General features: G+C 52.8%; 1 protein-coding gene across 1 annotated transcript in view; it reads left to right on the forward strand.

The window, feature by feature from the left end:
- Positions 1-21,716, forward strand: part of GALNT17 (polypeptide N-acetylgalactosaminyltransferase 17) — a 389,162-nt gene that overhangs the window by 218,422 nt on the left and 149,024 nt on the right. The window contains exon 5 of the mRNA XM_075528539.1: positions 4,244-4,441. Within this exon, the coding sequence (XP_075384654.1) occupies positions 4,244-4,441 (198 nt within the window). The remainder of the gene's footprint in view (positions 1-4,243; positions 4,442-21,716) is intronic.

The raw sequence follows: 21,716 nt of genomic DNA on the forward strand, positions 1-21,716 counted from the left end.
GGGTTCACACTGCTGACCTGACAGTCAAGAGCACAACTGTCACCCACCAAGCCACCCAGGATGATGGGGCTTTGGAGACCACAGATCCTTCCAGAAGCAGACTGCAGCTTTCTCCCTAGGAGCGGCTGGTGGGCTCGAACTGCTGACCTTACAGACAGTCAGCAGCCTTGCTCTTCACCCACTGTGCCACCAGGACTCATTGGGTTTCAAGGTTGTAGCTCTTTATGGACTCAAGCAGCCTCCTCTTTCTCCCGAGGAGTGACGGGTGGGTTTGAACAGCAGCCTTAGGGTTAGCTGCCCACAGCCTCACCCACAGCATCACTCGGAGTGCTTGAGAGCTGGCCCTCTCAAACACAGAGACGGGGGCTTGTTGGGAGTCCTCTCAACATCCGGCTTCAGCCTCGGGAATTGGCTGAAACCCATCCCCATCCAGGCCACCTAGACTCCTAGCACCCCTGAGGACAGACTACAGTGGTTTCTCAGGTGTCCCCAGACTGCACATCTCTGTGGGAGCAGACAGCCTCATCTTTCTCCTTGGGGTCGGCTGGTGCTCTTTTTGGTCAGCTAGTCCAGCGTTCCCCACCATCTTCTCTAAATAGCCCAAGACCCCACCCCGGGGATGAGCAGGGCTGGAGACTGAACAGCAGGGCCCGCGTGGCTGCGCCAGCAGGCTGTGTGCAGTAAGTGGCCCGGCAGATACTTTATGGCTCGCTTTAGATAGAAGGATGAGGTGAGCCAGCAGGTAATTCACTCGCTGCAAATGAAAAGAGGTGGCTGCAGGCCGAGTGGGCTCATTATTCTTCCAAATACTGCAGAGAATGGACGGGGCTTTTCACTTGACGCTCTTCCGAAGTCTGCGCTCTCTGCAAAGCAGACAGGACCGTTCTGCCACAGAGAGCCCCCTTCTGCTCCCCAAATATGGGGCGGATCCCTCCCTGCTCCAGCCTTGGAAGCACTCACAGGGGGTGAGGACTCTCTGGCACTGCCCTTCAAACCAGGAGAGCTGCCCGGGACTGGCTTCCAAGCCGGTCCGAAGCCGCTGCCCAGGACCAGAGTTTCGTGGGGCTGCAGGCACCCAGCAGCCTTTGCATTTAATGACTTCCCAGCCTCCCATCACTGACCAATTACATTAGATCCTTTTAAAGAAATCAATTAAATAATCAATTAAAACAACGGACATAGTCCCGGGCACACAAAAGAGCTAGTGAGAGACTTCTTAAAAGCAGGCCATCAGGGGCAGGGAGTGACCTATTTTGGGAAAGGGAATTGAAAGTCAGCAGGGGAAGGCATCAGGCACTACCCAGAGGGGATATTTAAAAAAAAAAAACCAAACAAACCTGCTTTAGAATCTCCCTGGTGAGATTAGGCACTGGACCGCGAACGGCAAGGCCAGCAGTTGGAAACCACCAGCCGCACCAGGGAGAAAGAATAAGGCCTTCTCCTATCAAGAGTTACAGGCTCGGAAATCAACCCACAAAGGCAGTTTACCCTGTCCTGTAGTACCACTGGGCATCAGAATTAACTCAACGGCAGTGAGTTTTTGGTGGAAATGCCCCAAAGTTTGTGAATGTTGGGGGTACCGCGTGGAGATGCAAAGCCCATCTGCAGGCAGTTGGATATCCCCTTAAAGAAGGGTCTCGGGGAGTGTGCAGTCTAGCACCGTTGAAACATACAGCTTTCCTCTAGTTCTTTCATGCTTCCTCTCATCCTCCCCACCACCACCATGACCCCAGTTCTCCCTTACAAATCTGGCTAGACCAGAGCATGTACACTGGTACCGATAAGAGCTGGAAACACAGGGAATCCAGGACAGATAAACCCCTCAGGACCACTGATAAGAGAGTAGTGATACCTGCAGGGTAAGGGTAAGGTGTCGGGGAGAAAGGCGGAGCCAATCACAATGATCTACATATAACCCCCTCCCAGGGGACAGACAACAGAAAAGTGGGTGTAGGGAAACACCGGTCTGTGTAAGTCATGGAAAAATAATCATTTATAAACTATCAAGGGTTCATCAGGGAGGGTGGGGGAGGGAGGGGAAAAATGAGAAGCTGATACCAAGGGCTCAAGTAGAAAGAAAATGTTTGAAAACGATGATGGCAACAGATGTACAAATGTGCTTGACACAATAGATGGATAGACGTACTTTGATAAGAGTTGTACGAGCCCCCAATAAAATGATTAAAAGTAAAAAGAAAAGAAAAATGCCCTGCAGTGAGTTTTAGCTGGAACTTCCCTGCCATGTCGACCGTGGACCGGACACAGGCCTTGGGTCTGCCCTGCTCAGGGACGTAAGCTCAGAACCTACTCAGAGGCAGTGAGTTCAGTTTGGATTTGGGCCTTTAGTGGAAGATGAGGTTTCCTGAAGCCAAGAGAGGGGTCCAGTAGCATCCCAGAACTTCAAGCAGTTTTCCTTGTTACACCCTTCCCCTGGGGGAACCTCTCAGTGGCGATGCTATTCCTGTCAGCCAGCACGAGAGGTCTGGAGCGAGACTTCAAACCAAGGTGCCAGGGTTGGTGACTTCTGACACACATCCACGGTATGTGAGCTGTAGCCCTCATTCCTAAGGAGCACTTTGACGGTCCTTCTAAGACAGACGTGTTTGTGCTTCTTGCGGTCAGTCCATGGTGCTTCTGATATGCTTTCCCAGCACTGTGATCCAAAGGCATTGAGTCTCCCTTGGTCTTCTTATTCATTGTCCCACTGCCACATACAGGTGAGGTGATGGAAACTGCCGTGGCTTGGGACCAGGTGCAGCTTAGTCCTCAAAGCGATTTCTTCGCCCTTTCAGCACTTTGGAGAGGGCTTGCGCAGCAGAGTCACCCTGTGTGAGCCTGGGTAGACGAGAGAAACAAATCCAGAGACATCCATATGTGTATAAGATAGAGCGCTCTCTACAAGAGCAATTGAATATTGAGAAAACAGCCCAGCCCAGTCCAGATCAACTCCATAAGTCTGATATTAGCCCATAGGTCCGATACCAACTTACAAATTCCTCTTCAGACTCATGAAACACATGCAATGACTCCAAATACAGGAAGATCACAGGTCAGTGGATGGGAAGTCTTGTGGATCCAGTGGCATTGTAAACATCTCAGTGCTGGCAGGGATCTCCACGTGGTTTCTCTGGCTCCAGAGATCTGGCTCCTTCAGCCTCTCTCCATGTGTCTTGTCATCAGGAATGCCTCACAGGGAGTGAGCATGTATCCTGCCTCCAGCAAGCTATTTATCTCCTTAGCGCCTCCAAATGGGGTCATCAAGCTACTACCTGATTGGCAGGCTAGACTCCACCCCTTCACTCTGAATCCTCAAATTGACACCAGATTATGTAACTACCACACACAGGTACTGGAGTTAGGATGTCACCTCCTCTTTTTTGGGGGACAAACAGAACTAAATCCATGTAAGCTTCTTGGGTGGTGCCAATGGTTAACCCATTCAGCTTCTAACCAACAGGTTGCAGTTTCAAACCCACTCAAAGGCACTTCGGAAGAAAGGCCTGGTGATCTCCATCCAACAAAACAGCTCTTTAAAAAAACATTCTATTGGGGGCTCTTATCACAATCCATACATCCATCCATTGTGTCAAGCACATTAATATCTATGTTGCCATCATCATTTTCAAACCATTTTCTTTCTACTTGAGCCCTTGGTATCAATTCATTTCCCGCCCTCCCCAACCCTCCCTCCCTTATGAACCTTGATAATCTATAATTTTTTATGTCTTACACTGACTGCTGTCTCCCTTCACTCACTTTTCTGTTGTCCATCCCCTTGGGAGGTATTATACATTGATTATTGTGATCAGTTCCCGCATTCTTCCCCCACCTTCCCTTTCCCCTCCTGGTATCGCTTCTGTCATTCCTGGTCCTGAGGGGTTTATCTGTCTTGGACTCCCTGTGTTGTGAGCTCTTATCTGTACCAGTGTCCAAGTTCTGGTCGAGCTGGATTTGTAAGGTAGAATTGGGGTCATAATAGTAGGAGGGAGGGAGGAAGCGTTAAAGAACTAGAGGAAAGTTGTATGTTTCATCGGTGCTATACTGTACCCTGACTTCTGTAGGCCCAACAGAGCACATGGGACTGCATGAGTCGGACATGACATCATCTGGGGTTCTTGTGCTGGCTTTGATCACCCCCTAGAACCAGCCTTTAGCTCTGTTGTTTCCGTCTGGTCTGTGTGGTTGGGAGGGTGGAAGGCATGTCTCTGGAGAGAGGTTTGATTCTGGCTTCTCCTTGTTTCAGGGCTGAGCCAGTTCTATCCAGAATCCAGGAAAACAGGAAGCGAGTGATCCTCCCCTCCATCGACAACATCAAGCAGGACACCTTTGAGGTGCAGCGGTATGAGAATTCGGCCCACGGGTACAGCTGGGAGCTGTGGTGCATGTACATCAGCCCCCCGAAAGACTGGTGGGACGCCGGGGACCCGTCGCTCCCCATCAGGTCTGTAGCAAGAGGGCTCCAGGCTGGTCCAGCCCCACCCTGTGGGTTGCTGGGGAGAGATTGGGAGGGGGTAAGGAGCAGTGATGGGTGGCTCAGTTACTGTGAATGGGTGCCGGAAGTTTGTGGCTTTCTTACCAAAGGCGGAGATGGCCTGTTGGTTTCTGAGCTGGCGATGTCAGATGCAGTCTTTAGCCAACAGCAACCGTGAATGCTTAAGGTTAATGATCATATCCATACTCCTTGGTTCTTCCTCAAAAATGATAAACTGTGCCTGGAAGCCTTGAAGGATCGCGTTTGGGAGGTACCTGTTTCTGGGGCTACCTTGTCCCCCAAGCTTTGTCTTGACATCTTGCTTGCCACCTTTGCCACCGGGAAGCATCAAATCTCAATGTCATCGAGTCAGTTCTGACTCTGGGACCCTATAGGACAGGGTAGAACTGCCCTGGTGGGTTTCTGAGATGGTAATTCTCTCCAGGACTAGAAAGCCTCATCGTTCTCCCTTAGCTGGTGTTTTGAATGGCAGACCTTGGAGTTGTTAGCAGCCCAAGATGTAACCCACTACGGCACCTGGGCGCCAACATAACTGGTAAAACCCGCTGCCGCCAAGTTGATGCCACACTTTGCCACGATTCAGGAACATGTACGAAAACAAAGGACCACGACCCATTGATTCCTCCACCTCGTGGCAACCCGAGTGTGTTAGAGCGGAACTGTGCCCCTGGGGTTGTCAATGGCTGCACTGCAGGAAGGAGATCACCAGGCCTTTCTTCCGAGGCACCGTGGTGTGAATTTGAACCGCTAGTCTTTTGGTTTGCAGCTGAGCTCTCCTAGAGAAGGAACAGTATTTCTAGCCGCTCTGGAAGCTAATAGGAGGGCCCCTTGGGATGTCTCTTTGCACACCAATTGGTATGCTGAAACATAAAGCTTGCTGGACTGAAACCTTGACCAAACTCAGTGCCATTGAGTTAATTTCAACCTGTAGTGACCCTATAAGACAAGATAGAACTGCCCTCTTGGGTTTCTGAGATGGTAACTTTTTATGGGATCAGAAAGCCTCATCTTTCGCCCATCGAGTGGCTCATAGTTTTGAACTCCCAACCCTGTGGTTAGCATCCCAATGCCTAACCCAGGTTATCTACGCCTATAAAGATCTAAAAACGCAGGTGCTGCTCTGTCTTGTCCTGTAGCGTCGATGCTGTGAGTTCAGAGGAGACTCGATGATGGCAGTGAGTTTGGCTTTGAGTTATGCGTCCTCCCAGATGTCCAGGGGAGGCTGACCTCTTGCCCCGACAGGCCACCTGGAGCTAACAACAGGAGGCACTGACGACAAAGAGAGAGGGAGGTTGCAATGCAGGTGTTTGCGGTGCCCGGGCGGCATCTGTAATTGCTGTCTCTGTACAGCACGTGGGGCTCGGAGGAGCAGATAGCCCACTTGTACCTAACGAATGATGGTCCCATTAACCGGCGATTAATAGGCACTTTGAAAAGACTCAAGAAAATCGAGCTGTGATCCCGAGCTGAGAACGCCTCCCGTGTCTCTGATGTGCAAAATAGAATCGAACCCCGATGACCGCATTAATGTGTCATAACTAGGGAGTGCTTAATTGGCTAGTCGTCGATGGAGATATGTAATTGCTGGGAGGTCTGTTTATGGCCCTTCTGATAGCGTGGAAGCAGAGTCAGTATGGCTTCTGGAAACTTCAGGAGGTGGAAGCTCATCCCGTCCCCCGCCCCCCGCCTCCACCCTGGGATGCCCATACATTTCTAGTTTGGGTTTTATGGGAAAGGGCAGGGCCAGGAACAATTCCTTCACCTTCCCGATCACACTCTGTTAGATGAGTCTTTAGGTCCTGAGACTTCCTGAGCAGGCAGTGTTGTGGGAGATTGTCCCAGAGGTAACTCTAAGCCATAGGAGCTTGAGTGAAATTTGAAGATGGAGCCCCCCCCCTCCCCCGCTGCTGCTGCTCTTGGTTGCGTTTGACAAGAGGGGTCCCAGCTCTTGTCACACCTCCGAAGAGCTACCCTTCAAGCCCCACTTTCTCTCCAAAGCGATGCCATCTCCTGTGCCAGTCACCAACCTATCATTAGGCCCAGGGGTCTCAAACTGTGAGCTCGAGGACGTCTCAGATGAGCTGATGAAAGCCACCAGCCAGGTTCCCCCCTCTAAACAAACGAGGGATTTGCTCAGACCAAGGACGACAAAGACGGTGCCCGGACAGGTGTCCTGTCACTCTGCGGTACCATGTGGCACCGCGGTGGCGGTGAGTTTAAGCAGCTCAGGACAGCCACACTCACCCCTCTTCAGCTGCCCACAGTTGATTGGAAAGAGGTAAGTATAGGAAAGACTTTTTATGTTCCTTCCGAAATCATGGAGCCATTAGAATAGGGTTTCTTAACATGTTGGGACATGCCAGTTCCTCTCTGCCGACCTGGTGAAGAAACGTTGGTTCTGACGCCACGTGTAACAGAACGAAGCACTCCCGGTCCTGTGCCAGCCTTGACATTGTCCTTACTTTGGAGCCCGGGTTGCAGCCGCTGTGTCTGTCCACCTTGTCAAGGGTCTCCCTCTTCTCCAGGGCCCCTCCTCTTTACCAAGCATGATGCCCTTCTCCTTCTCCAGGGACTGGTCTCTCTTGCTAACATGTCCAAATTACATGAGACGAAGTCTCTCCATCCTGGCCTCCAAGGAGCGTTCTGGCTGTTTGTCTTCCAAGACAGATTCGCTGGTTGCTTTGGCCATCCACACTACTTTCAGTATTCCTCACCAGCCCCGTAATCCCAGAGCATCGATTGCAATTAGGTGTCCGCGATGGGCTATTTGCAGCGGGATGCTGTCAGAGGACTGGCTAAAATCAGAGCGGGGCTTCTGGGAGGTGCCAGCAGTGCCTCCTGCCTGGCATTAAGCCCACTGCCATCGAGTCGGTGTCCGCAGGGTAGAACTGCCCCCATCGCTTTCCCAGGCTGTCAATCCTGACGGGAACCCGAAGCTTCGTCTTTCTCCCGCCGGGCGGCTGGTGGGTGTTCTCACTACTGACCTTGCGATTGGCAGCTCAGCACAGAACCAACTGCACCGTCGGGGAGTGTGAGGTGGCCTGTAATTAATGACATTACTCATTAATAACTAATTTGAGATGATTAACAATTAGGCAGCCTTCCCCCAACATATAATTTGATAATAAATGATGAGTCACGGAAGCCACGGGCGTGCCCTGGACTCTTGTGACTGCGAGGGCTGTTTTGGAAGCAGCAGCAGAGGGCTCAGAGGGCGTGCACACATGTACTTCATGGGAGATGCTCCTGCTCCCTGCCCCCCGGCCCCTCACGTCCCTGGAGAAATACGACCAGCTCACGCAGGAGGAAAGTTGAAACTGAAGAATTGCGGTTTGGGGGCGGAGGGGTGGCATTGGACCAGAGAATGCTTTTCCTTTGGATCAGCAAGTGTCTATTAGGAACCAGCTGAGCACTCAGCCCCAGCCCATGTGACTGGAGGCAGGGGGGTGAATTACAGCATCGCCGGTCCCTAGGGAGACTCAGGCCCTGTGCTGTGGACAGCTCCTCAGCCCGGGTAGGCGGCAGGAGTCCACGGGAGGAAGGAAGGCAGTTGTGTGAATTGAACGGACAGTTGTGTGAATTGAACGGAATTAACCACCCTATGGGTGTCATCGTCGTCATGTTGTGAGGTGCGACTGACTGACTTTAAAAAAATCATTTTATTGGGGGGCTCATACAACTCTTATCACAATCTGTACATCCATCCATTGTGCAAAGCACATTTGTACATTCGTGCCCTCATCAGTCTTAAAACATTTGCTCTCCACTTAAGCCCTTGGCATCAGCTCCTCATCCCCACCCCACCCCGATTTTTAAACTCCTGGGGACCCCAAAGGACAGAGGAGAGCTCCCTCAATGGGTTTTCTAGGCAGTTCAAAAGAACCAGCCATGCCACAGGAGAAAGAGGGGGCTCCCTGCTCCAGGAAAGAGTCGCAGTCTCGGAGACCCACAGGGGTACTCTGCCCTGTCACAGTGAGTGAGAATTCACTAGAAGGCACTGAGTAGAATATAAGCCAAGGAACCCTGGTGGCGTGGTGGTTACACTCAGGCTGCTAACCACAGATCAGCAGTTCAAAACCACCAGCCACTCCATGGGAGACAGATGAGGTTGTCCATTCCTGTCAAGAGGTGCAGTGCTGCAAGCCACAGAGGCAATCCTACCCTGCCCTCGAGGGTCACTACGAGTCGGCGTCTACTCGATGCCATGAGTGCAGGAGAATCTCCCATCACAAGGTCTTTCACCATGAGGCCACCGGGTGGATGGGAACAGCCCGGCTCTTAGTTTGGAGCTGAGTGCTTAATTGTTGTGCCATCAGGACTCCTTTCAGAAAACTAAACTCACTGCCACCAAGCTGATTCCAACTCATAGTCCCCGTCCGGGACAGAGTACAACCACCTTTGTGACACTGAATCCTCATGGGAGAAGATAGCCTTATTTTCCTCTTGTGCGGTGGCTGGCAGGCTCGAACTGCCAACCGTAGGATTCGCTCCGTGCTTAACCCACTACCCCACAATAGCCTTTGCAGTGTTCCACGGGGGCCGTTACTGTATAAACACAGACTCTTACTCCTCATGGTGGTCCCATCAGACCCATGTTATTCTCTTCTTAGAGAGGGGCTCCTGGGGGCCTGGTGGGGGGTGTCACAGGAAGGGTAAGTGTCATACTCAGGGTCACACATGTCACCGGTGGCAGAGCAGGGGGGATTCAGACGCGGGCCAGATCCTGAGCGGGTCCTTCCAAGCCACGCTGTGCTGCTGCTTCCAAGAGACTTGCTGGGCTTCGTAAGTTGGACACAGCGTGATTCCGGGGAGAGCTGTGTGCGTGTGTCTGTTGGGGGCCCTGAGACCCTCTTCAGGTGTAATGACTCACTGGAAGGGTTGACCCCACCCTCCCCATTGCCAGCAAGCCATCTCACGGTGGGCCTTGGTCCGTCGAGCTGTGCGCCCATCGGTTTCAAATGACCACTTTCCCGGACGGTGATCACCGGGCCTGTGTTCACAGGCAGCTCTGGGTGGAATCAGACCTTCAACCTTTCACGCAACCGGCACGCATGTGAAAGTCTGCAACCCCCGCAGAACTCGAGCAGGCGTCCATGCCGACTGTTAGCATAGTTCAGGTTTTAAAAGAAGCCAGTGAGCAAGGGGATCACAACCTTAAAACCCCATCCCCACTCCCCAGCTCCGAGTCTTGACCTGTAAGAAAAGCAAGGCGTTCTCGCCTTCTGCCCTGACCCTCTGGTCATCCTGGGGCAGTGCCATGGGCTACTCCACTTCGCTGCCCACAGGGCCCTGCCACCGGGTAAGCCACTCCACTCCCGCGCCACTCGGTGTGAATGAATATGTAATTTTCTCTCTCCGTGAGAACTAGCCAAGAGAGAAAGGTGTATTTTTCCAGCCATAGCCAATCTCCATAACAAAGCTCTGGCAAACTCTGACCGCCTGGCCCGAGGTGACGCGGATCATCAATAGCATGGTTAATGGCCTTTCCTACAGGAAGGCACAGGGCAGTGCATTGGTAGAAACTAAGAACTCTGAAAACCCCTTTCTTCAGGGGACAAGCCTGGAGGAGGCTGGCTGATGGGGGCTGTCGGCTCAGTTGGGACAAGTCACACGAGCCGGCCCCATGTCACAGAGAGTACCATGACCCAGGCTGACTCGGGAGCAGGGCCTGGCTTTGCTGTGCCTCTTGTGTGGGGGGGTCAGGATGTTTCATGTGCCTTGACCAGGTCCAGCCTCTGCTCGGGGCCACGTAGAGTTTACTCTGCTTGTACCTCTAGCCTCCTCAGCCCTCATGGCGTAGCGTAATAGGCTACTCATTGGGCTGCTTACTCCAAGGCCAGTGGTTCAAAGCCACCAGCTGCTCTGAGAGAGAAAGATGAGGCCTTCTATTCCTGTAGAGAATGATCGTCTCAGTCATTCTCAGAAATCCACAAGGACAGTTCCTCCCTGACCTATAGCATCGATATGAGTTGGAATCTACTTGATAGCAGTGGCTCTTGAGACACATTTGGGGAGAGGTGCTGGTGGATCAGGTGTGGCGCTCTCACTAGCTGTATGAGAGAGTCAGGCTCAGTTGCCCACCATTCCATCTCCTATTGCTAGGATGCTGAACAGGGTGCCACGGGGCTCCCAGATGGACTAGGAAGAATGACCTCCCCCAGACCAGCCAATGAAACCCAATGAGTCTCCATGGTCTGTCTGCAGCTGATCATGGGGTGGGGCAGGACCAGGCAGTATTCCCATTCTCTTGTGCCTGGAGTCTCTGTGTTGTGTGTGTGTGTGTGTGTGTGTGTGTGTGTGACTTGACAGCAGCTAAAAATGACGACAAATAACCGTCGTTCTCATTATTACTTATTGATCTTCCTTGGGCTACCCCTCGGATAAGCCTTCCCGAGGCAGACCATGGGGCCCTTACAGCCCTTCTTTTGTCTTCTGGCCCCAGCTCATCCACCCAGATGAAGAGATTAGACGGCACACTTGCACGGGAACTGCAGAAAGGATTTCTTTTAGGAAGATTAATTCAAGTCTGGTCCCAATGAGACAGACATTGAAAGTGTCCCACACATCCCCTTATTCCAAAAGGCTCTGCCCCTCCATTAACCCGGATATCAACTTCCACTTTCGATATGCCAGGGCCCCACAATCCACTGCGATACCTTACAGAGCTCACGGCCCATTAAGGAAATGACCCCAAATGGCTGTGGGGGCTGCTACGACCCAAATCTGACGTCGTGACATCCATCTTGTGGAAGACCCTCCATAAGGCTGTAGAAGCTGATGGGATCAAGTTAGGTGACCGGTTGCAACTCAATCCCAAGGACCAGAGAATGGGCAGAGGCAAGCCTGTCTTGAGATCCAGAGCATTTGAGGGGACTTGGCCAAAGCTGCTGAGCACAGGTGCTGAGACTGGAAACTGCTAGATGTTGAAAGCAGGGCTCGCTTGCTTAGCCAGGCAAGAGAGCATGCTGGGACTTATATCTAGATGGCCACCAGTTCCAACCCGACAGTCTTCTTGAGCAGTCACTGGCATCTGACTGGTCCTCAGCTCAAGTGACTCAGCACTGGTCTTCTGCGCATGGTCAGTCGGGAAAGGGAGGTTATAGAGATGGTGTCTTGCCCATTTCTGAGGCTTAGATGGAGGGGTGGCTCTTGCCCTCTGATAAAAAGCCTCTCTGCAGACCACAGACCCAAGGAAACTATGGGTGGTGGCTTGAATCAGACCCTCTAGTAAGGTGAGGACTCAAAATAGAACCCCTCCCCCCTTGGGGTTAGGCCTGCATGTCTAGAGAAATAAATCCAGAGACATCCATTTATGTGTAAGGAGAAGCTTCCTAAAAAGAAGTCATTCCATGTCAAGCGGGCATCCCAGCCCAGTCCAACTCAAGTCCCTAAGTCTATGCTAGTCTGTCAGTCCCTCTTCAGACTCACACGGCCACATGCAATGGTGCAGAATGCAGGGAGATCACGGGCTGGTGGGCACAGGGGCACATGGATCCAAGGTCGGTGGGAACATGGCAGGGTGCCATCAGCTCTCAGGGTCAACAGCAGAGTCCCAGCAAGCAAGAAGGCAGAGGGGCAGAGGGGGAAATTACCAGATTCCCCTCTCGTATAAGAAGGCCATGCCCCCAAGGAGGATCATCAGGCTGTGACCTGATTGACAGATGGGATTCCACTTCTACACGTTCATAAAAATGCATGTGGACATAAAATCCTCAACGACCACATCACCTTAATCCTGTCTCAGTAGCGTAATGTAACTGCCTCCCAAAACAGGGACTGTCTCCACAGGTGTAATCAGTCACTGCCATCAGGTTGGTTCTGACTCAGAGCCACCCTGTAGGACAGAATAGAACTGCCCCTGTAGGTGTCCCAGACAGTCACTCTTAACGGGAGTAAAATGCTATATTAGACAGGTTCTCTAGAAGAACAAAACTGGGGTGCTTATAATTTTATATACATTTATATAGATAGCTATATACAACATAAGAAATAAACAGCTAATTAGTCTATAGAGAAGTACAAATGGCTCAGTGCAACTCACTTCTGTGAGACAGCTAATACACTGGCAGTCCTTCAAGTCTTGAGGGCCGCCCGCCGGGTGCAAGTCAAGGAAGCAGACAGCTGAGTCCTCTGTAGAGCAACTCAGGCAATCCGGCCACAGGCAGCAAACAGCAAGGCAGGTCACCAACGGTCAGCCAGATGACAGGGTCCGACAGTCCCCAGCTCGAGTGATGTATACACCAGCAGTGTGGCGAAGCAGGTCTTGAAGGAACCTCCAACTGCCACGACACAGTCCACGGGCTGGGTGTCCCACAGGTAGTGTAGCTTACAAGTTGAGGCAGAGAACCAGCTAAGGCAGCCGCACAGTGGTTCGATCATCAAAGAGCAAGAGACAAGAGAGGTGAGGCTCACAGAGCCATTTATCTCTCCACCCTTCAGTTAATCCCACATGTGTTCATTGGACAGGTTGGCATAATAAACCTACCTATCACAAATGCCTTGTCTTTCTCCAACAGCGCAGCTGGTGGTATCAAACTGTGGATCCTGTGGTTTTGCACAACCCACTCTGCCACCAGGGTCCTGGTGGCCTCATGTGACCCTCATCATCACAGGTCGAAAGCCTAGGATTTATGTTGCATCGCAAACTGAAGGAGTTATGGCTAGAAGGTCCATACTAAGTAATTAACCCAGGGGCTAAGGAAGAAGAGGTACATATTTTCAGTGGTAGGGATCTACACAGGCCATTAGGGACTGTCCCCTCCACCCCCCAGGCTGTTCTTTTGAGGCAGCTTCTTGTGGCTCTTCCACACTGGACCGGGTAGATCTGTATTTCCGTTTGCCTGACACCCATCCCTGGCTGCTAGATACCTTTCCCGTAGGAGGCAAAGTTCCCAGGCAGTGCCCTGGAGCGAGAGAGCATTCGCAGGATAAGCGCTGTGGGTGGTGACAAGCCGGCAGACATCCTTCCGTCAGCAGGCATCTATTGTGACAGCTCACAGCAGCCAGTAGATTAATCTGAATCATGTTGGAAGGACTTCCCTCCCCCTGACAAAGCGGTTCAGTATTGCAGGCTGCCACGGAGCAGACAGGCCTCCTTTGCAAGGTTAAAGATTTGAGAAATCAGGCTGCACTTTCCTTCTGAGTTAAATTTCAGTCCCTGGACCCACAGGGAATTCTGTGGTACTATTAATTCTCATCCACTGCATCGGAGGGGTGGAGGGTGGGGGTGGGGAAAGGAGCACCGGGCTCAGGCTCCTTGCCTTTGGTTGAAGGAATCAGGAGGTGTATACACTTGTAGAATTAGGACATGTACACCTGTGGTACGCAGACACGTATACCACGTCTGTGGCATCTGTGTGTACACGTGTGGATCCAGGTTATGTATGCCTCGGGTAACTGGGCTGCGCAAGTGTTGACAAGCAAGCATGTGACCTTGAGGACTGACTAAGGGGTGCCTGGGGCCCAAGGCGTGGTGGCATTTTCAGTCACCCTGTGTGCATGAGGAGGAGAATATCGAAAGTAGTGTGGCCTGTGAGAAGAAGAAAGAGCTCTATCTTCGGAGAAGCACAGACAGGATGCTTCTTGGAGGCAAGGATGACGAGACCGGTCCCTGGAGAAGGTCATCCTGCTTGGTAAAGTAGAGGGGCAGCTAAAAAGAGGAAGGCCACCGACAAGATGGATGGCCACGGTGGCTGCTGCCACGGGCTTGAGCACAGGACAGCTGTGAGGCTGGCTCAGGACGGGGCAGTGTCCACAGGGTCACTCTGAGCCGCAGCTGTCTCTGCTGCACCTAACAACAACATCAAGCCCCCAGCGACCTATAGGGAGAAGTGGAGGATAGAGGTCATAATTTGCACTCACACCTACACAGCCTCTACTTTCATCCAGTTCCCAAGAGTGGGCTAGTTCTCATCGGGGGACCAGCCAGCCAGCGTTCTCTATGGGTGGGCTCAGGCTCAGGCTCAGACAATAGCCCTAAGCCAGCCCACTTTCTCCTCTCAGTCTGGACACCCAGAAACCCTTTCCCCTTTCCTCCAGTCAAGTGCATTCTGGCCTACAGGACAGGGTAGAACTGCTTTGTTGTTGTTGTTATTAGGTACCCTTGATTCGGCTCTGACCCATAGTGACCCCGTGCACAATAGAAGGCAACGCTGCCCGGTCCTGCACTGTCCTCCCCACGGTTCCTATGCCCAAGTCCATCGATGCAGCCGCTGTCAGTCCAGCCCATGGAGGGCCTCCTCTTCCTCACCACCCTTCCATTTAGACGGGAACTGCCTCAGATGGGAGCCTGTGGAATCTGTCTCCACGCGTGGGAGCTTAGTTGTTATTGGCGGCCACTCCCAAGCGATCCGTGTGCCTTTCCCTGCTAAGCCATGAGCTGCCCTCCACCCACGGAGGGCAAGTGATCCCTGGTGGGCGATTGGTCCCGCGGTGCAGCATGTCTCGCCCTCTGGCCCCGTCGTGCTTCCGGCAGCTGCAGGACTTGTACCCTGAGCTCCCAGAGGAGGGACATTGGAGCTGACACTTCGCAATGTCTATTTAGAGTGTTGGCTCATAGCTTTCACTTGCTTTTTTTTTTTTTTTTACTGTCAGTCTGGGTCTAAAAATAGTTCCTGCCATCAGGCACGGTGGGCCTCATTTTCTCCTGGAATTGTAGGCCCTGTGTCACTCAGTCATCCTGGTCTTGTCTCCTCGTAATGATAGAGGGAGGAGTGCAAGGGTTAATTAGCCCATCATTTATCAAAATCCTAGGAAATTATGTCATGTACGATTTGGTTTGTTAGAAATACAAAACTAACAGCTCCCCTCCCTTGCAACTAAAAACTCCCTTTCAGCTACATCAGTAGGAAGGTTCTTCATAGGCAAGGCCATTAAGATAGCCAGGCACAAACCGAAAACCAAGCTCACCACCATCTTCTGTGGTGGTGACCCCCCAACCATAAAATTATTTTCGTTGCTACTTCATCACTGTCATTTTTCTACTGCTATGAATTGGGCGACAGTCCCTGTGAAAGGGTTGTTTGACCCCCCAAAGGGGTCAGGACCCACAGGTTGAAAATCGCTGGTCTAGATGGTTCCAACTCATAGCAACCTTACAGAGCAGGGCCAAATGGCCCCTGTGGATTTCCAAGACTGTAACTCCTTACAGGAATAGAAAGGATTGTCTTTTCCCCTTGGAGGGGCCAGTAGTTTCATCTTGGGGTCAGCAGCCCAGTGGATCCCCCACTACCTCACTTGGGCTCCTAGCTAGGCATGAAGCACCCCCCATTTAGACAAGCAACAGAGTATGGTGCTTCAGGGGATGGTGGTCTGGTAACCCCTGGAGAGATGAGGGTACAGTTCATTGTTTGCTGTAATCCTTGCAAACCCTGCTTTGTGTCCTGTGACTTGGGGCCACCGCAGGACAGCCCTGGTCGGGCAGTGGTTATGGGCTGCAGACCGCAAGGTCAGAAAGGAGCCGACAGTCTCGGAAACCCAGAGGAGCAGTTCTGCCCTGCCCTACGGGGTCGCTGTGAGTCAGCGCCGACTCGAAAGCTGCGAGTGTCGTTGCAGAACCTGCTTTTTGTCACACAGGTTGGATTGATGTTCACTAGATTTTGAAACAAGTTGGGAGGCAGCGAACCCCTCGGTCTCCTTCTGCCGCAGAATAAACTCAAGAGTAGCCCAGTCAGCCTCATCTGTCGTTGCTGGAACGGTGACGGTGGATCGCAGACCCCTATGCTAGCAGCGAGAGCCCCCAAGGGATAGGAACGCGCGTGCTCTGCTGCTGTGCCCAACGCAACTTCCAGCAGTGTTGTCTCTAGACTTCCAGTCCCTTCAAAAGCCTTTTGAGAAGGGGCTGCGAGGGAGGGCTGGCCGAGCTGGTGGCCCTTGATGGACTTGGCAGGGCGCTCAAGTCCGCGTTTAGGAGTTGCACGTCTGTGTGTGGAGTTCAATGGAGTCCCCAGGCTCCTAAGAAGTGTTCCCTTAAAGGGAAAAGGGGCTCACTGCTCCTTGGGCGTTTTATTAACACTGAAGTCCTGGCTGCCTTGTAAGTGGCACTGAGCCTTGGTGGCGTAGTGGTGATGCGTTGGCTGCTGACTGCAAGGTTGGCGGTTCAAAACCACCGGCTGCTGCAAGGAGAAAGACAGGACTTTCTACTCCCATACAGAGTTACAGTTTGGGAAACTCACGGGGCCAGTTCTACCCTGCCTATAGGGTTGCTATGGTGATGCATGGCGACCCCAGGCAGAGCAGAACCAAATGCCATCCCCTGGCACGGGCTGTGGTTGGAACTGTGGTGACTGACGCATGGGGTTTTCCTTGGCTGCTGTTTTAGTGGAAGATCTCCAAGTCTTTCTTCCCGAGCCTTCGCCCACTGATGTCAGGCAAAGTGTGCACCGCCTGGGAATCAAACCAGGGTCTCAGGCTCGAAAGGCAAGCACTCTCCCACTGGGCCACCGCTGCCTCTCCTGTCTCTTGCCAGCCCTGTCCTGAGTTCCCCAGCTTACCCTCATCCCTGTTCCTCAGAGACCAACAGCTGCTGCCACCACAACCACCATCTCATGCATCGGTACACTCAGCCCCACTCCAGGCCCTGAGCAGAGATGCCCAGCAGGGGTGACAGGCAGCCCCAGCCCCTGGTTGTGAAATGAGCAACAGTGGTCAGGTTGAGCACTGAGCCCCCACATTGAGCCCCCAGGGCCTGCGGGACAAGCTCCTTCTTCCCGCCTCCCAGAGGCCTTTGCTCTGACAGTGAGGCATCTGCAGTAGTGTTGCTGAATCTGAACCCCCAACACGCTGCTCACCTCTGTCCAGGCCTTAGAAGCGTGACTTCCTTCAGTCTAGGCCTTTCTTTCCTTAAGCCAGGCTTGTTCTCTGTGGGCATCACCTGCAGTGTGGCCCGCCCTGCCTCATGTCGGAATCCATCTGCGAGGCCTCGGGGCTGATCCATCGTGGCCTGCTGCTTCATCGAACCCGATACCCTCTTCCACGATGGACCGTTCCCGAGGACGTGCCCAGAGCAGGATGTCATAGCTGTCCTCGTGGGATCTGGGCAGTGGGCATGGGTTAATGGTCAAAAGCAGGTTGCCAGGCCCGCCTTCACGGAAGGAGCTTCCCTGGTGGTGCAGAGGGTGACACTTCGGGCTGCTAACCCATGGGTCAACTCATGGAAGAAAGATGGGGCATCTGCTTCCGTAAAGATGTACAGTCTCAGAGACCGGGTGGACCATTCTGCCCTGTCCTCTGGGGTCGCTAGGAATTGGAATCCATTAGCTAGCAGCAGCATGATAGATGGTAGGTTTGACCTTATCTGTCTTCCTCAGGAAACTCGGCTGGTCCCAGTCCCCCATGGCTGGGTCCCATGGGTGTTTGGAATCCTGGTGGCGTAGCTTCCAGCATCTCAGCCACACCGGGACTGCACATGGACAGCCAGAAGAGGGGTGGACTGAGGTCCTGGCCCCTGGGGAATGGCTGCTTTGCCAGTCTGCCCTGGGGCCAGTATATGTGCTCCCTGCTCCCACGCTGGCCTGGCTGAGCCCCGGCCAAGCTCCAGGATGTTCCTGTGCATTTCTGAGACCTCAGTCCAGTGGCTGAGTTGCCAGATGAGCTGAGTCCCTTCCGCCAATCTCACAGAGTCCGAATCAGCACCCCACTGACACAAAGACTAGAACTGCCCCAGATGTCACCATGAAGGAGGGAGGAGGGGAACATCAGCTCTTCCGCCCCCAGGAGCAGAGGGCGGGTGTGCGCCTCAACATTTTCAACCCCAGCCCACCCGGTAGGCCCTGTATAGGGCTTCCTCGTGCTAGTGGATTCTAGCTGGTCCTCCCCCAAACCGTGCATGGTTGTCAGCTGCTGCCGCACCGTCGCCCCTCTCAAGGCAACCCCGAGCCTAACAGAGCCCAGGCCTGTGCCTCGGTCATGATGAGTTGTGGGGAGGCTGTGAGGGCCATGGGGTTTCCATCAGCTGGTTTTCAGAAGTGGATCACCAGGCCTTTCTTCCTAGGCCATCTTCCTCTGGGAGCGCTGCTGAAATGGTATCTTAGCAACACACGTCTCCACTGACAGTCACGTGGTGGCTGCACCTGTGGTGCTTTGGCCGGGAATCTAACCCAAGCCCACCTCCCCTAGGAAAGCAAGACTGGTACCACTCAAATGTCACCCTACACAAGAGGGAAGGGACGGAGGTGGATCGGGTGGACACAAGAAAGAAAACCCCCAAGTCAAACTCTCTGCTATGGAGTTAATTCTGCCTCATGGGCAACCCTGTGGGACAGGGTAGAACTGCCCCTCTGGGTTTCTGTAACTCTTGGCGGGAGTAGAAAGCCTCATCTTTGTCCTGCGGAGCAGCTAGTGGTTTAGAACTGACGACCTTGAAGCCAGCAGCCTGAGGTGTAACTTCTAGCTCCAGGGCTCCTTTACAAGAAAGACAGATACCCCTAAATCTGGACATCATCTCAGAGAAGCTGGGCGTGTTTGCTCAAAGAAACTTGTAATCGCAGAGACTTGGGATCCTCCAGAAGAGAAGGAGGGAGGAGCAGGCACAGAACTCCACCTCTGACATTTCTTCTCCTCTCTCTGCATCCGGGGAGGGGAAGAAAGTAAAGGGCGGTGATTGTCTGCCCAGGTTCAAGTCCAGCTGCTGTCTTGCAGCCTGGCAGCATGGCCAAGGCCAGGACAGTCCTTAGGAAACCAGACACTTTGGAAAATCACATCATCGAAATGGGCTTTGTCATGGCAACCATTCTTAGTCAGACAAGAGCATGTTTTTAGACACTCGGTCGTCAGAGAGGATCACTCAGGATCGACGTGCCTGGTGATGCCTGGTGCTGCTCTTTCACCAGTATTCCCGTTGTGGTTTCATCACGATCCTATGCGCACCTGTGGAAGAAGGGCAGCGAAATTCTCTCTTAAGGGTCTAGCCCAGGGGTTGGGAAACTTTTGAGAATACAGAGCCAACCCTGCCTCTCACAGCAATTTAAAATTGATTCGAGAGCCAAAAATGCATTTTTTCAAACAAATGAAATCATCGTTATCTGAATCTTTTTTTCCAATTGTACTTCAGAACTGCATGTGCGAACCCAAAGAGCCATATGTGGCTCAAGAGCCGGTTTGCCGAACCCTGGCCCAGTCTAATCTCTAGGCGAGAGGGGCCGTCCTCCCCGCTTGTCAGTGACCCTTCCGCTGGTCTTTGGGCAGGTGGTAGGTGTACCTGGGCTTCCCAGGCCCTGCTTGACTGAAGTTTACAGATCATTGTGGGTTTGTTTTATGTTTTTGCCAAGTTGAAGGTCTGAGGCCACTCTGCATCAGGCAAGCCAGTAACGACAACAGCAAAAAACAAAACAAACAAACAAAAAAACCCCTCACTGCCATCCAGTCCATTCTGAGGCTCCATAGGACAAGGTAGAACTGCCCCTGTAGGTTTCTGAGGCTGTAAATCTTTACGGGACTGGGAAGCCTCATCTTTCTCCTGCAGAGAGGCTATTGGTTTTGAACTGCTGACCTTGCAGTGACCAACCCAAATCATAACTCACTCCACCACCAGGGCTCCTGTCACAACATGGGCAGGTTATACCTGGGCAGGTGCTCAGAGGCGGTGGTCCCCAGGGCCCAGGGAGTGGGCAGGGTGAGGGTTGGGGTGGAGAGCTGGCTGGGCTGTTTCTCTGCGTGGGTGATGATAGATGGGCGTGCTCGGGGTGTGGACAGTGACTGGGCTTCGCCACTTACGATCCGTGGATTATTTCGTCCATTTGTTTCACTTCTAAATAAACACTCTGTTGGAAATAGCGACCGGCCGCATTTCAGGGTGCGTTAGACTAGATCTTAATCATTCTTTGTTGGACTTCCCCCCTGCTCCTCCTGGAAGAGGATCCTTTCTGTCCAAATAATCCAACGTTTGCCTTTTGCTTTTATAACATAATACTTAACGTTCTCTTTTTCCTCCCTCCCCCGCCCCCCCCCCCCGGTGGCATTAGCGGGGCAGTGTTGCACACTAGCAGTGATGGCAGGCCTTTGTCTCGGCCTGACTTGAGCGTGTCAACGCGAAGACTGACTCAGATTCACAGTGGGACCCGGACAGGGCACTGTGCTTTCTCATTTACCGCTTTCCCTTGGGAACCCATGTAGAATGTTGCCATATGCCTGGTTGGCACTTATTAAGGTGATTATAAGCCCCCCCCACACACACACACCCGCGGGTGCATTGTCTAAAAAGCGTGGACGTCTTCCTGGAATGAGCTCTGTTTGCTCAGAGTGGACGGAGGGTTGGGCAACTGACAAAGCAGCTCCTGCAAGAGTTCCGCCTCGGAAATGCGCAGCTGCAGCCCTCCCCCGTCCTGGAGGGTCGCTCTGAGCTGGAATCTGCTCCAAGGGAGCGAGGTTTGCAGAAGAGAGACTAGGAAGGAAAGCCTGGTGACCTAATTCTGAAATCAGCAAATAAAAACCAGTCTCCTGCAGGGAGGCAGGGGGAGGGGGGGATGGAGGGGGGCGAAAGGTGAGCCATGAACTGATTCAACATCAGCTAACAGAGTTTTATGCCTCTTAAGGATTGATGTAACTTTAGTTTTATTGAATTTTTTCATTTAAGCAATGTTATGGAATTTAATTACCTTTTTATATTGTAAATGAAGTGGGAGATTACATTTCAGGTCAACCCTGCATGCTACAGACCAACCCACGAATTTAATCAAGCCTGATAGTCGCTGCCCCACCCCCACCCAACCCCCTCCCCTGTCAACCACCATCTCCTCCACTTCACCCGAGTCAACGCCCCTCGAGAGTGCAGCCCATGGCCCCCTCCTCCCCCAACATTTGTCCTCTCCCCTCTGTTCCCTTTGGGCTGAGAGCTTTAGCTTGTCCCCCCCCCCCTTAATATCAGTGGATGCATTTCATAGACTATCTGCCCTTTCCTGAGGGGGCTGGTTGCACCCCACACCCACCATGTGCCCCAGGTCCATCTCTGTTCGGAGGGGCTTCATGCTTTCAGCGTTGGCGTTGCTCGGTGTTTCTGTTCCGTCACACGTGCCCAGCGGTGTTTCCTCATCTCTTCTCCTAGCGGTGGGCATTTGGGTTGGGTCCACCGTCTTGCTGCCGTGGACACGTGTCTGTGTGTGTGCCTGGTGGGGCTCCCACTTCTGTAGGATGTACACCCTGCTCACCACCACCAGCCCTCCGGAAGGCGCCAATCAGAACGCACTGGCGGTCAAGTTCAAAATAAATAGGCTGTAGAGAGGCCGGCACC

Source organism: Tenrec ecaudatus, chromosome 12, assembly GCF_050624435.1.
Source record: "Tenrec ecaudatus isolate mTenEca1 chromosome 12, mTenEca1.hap1, whole genome shotgun sequence".
Lineage (NCBI taxonomy): Eukaryota > Metazoa > Chordata > Mammalia > Afrosoricida > Tenrecidae > Tenrec > Tenrec ecaudatus.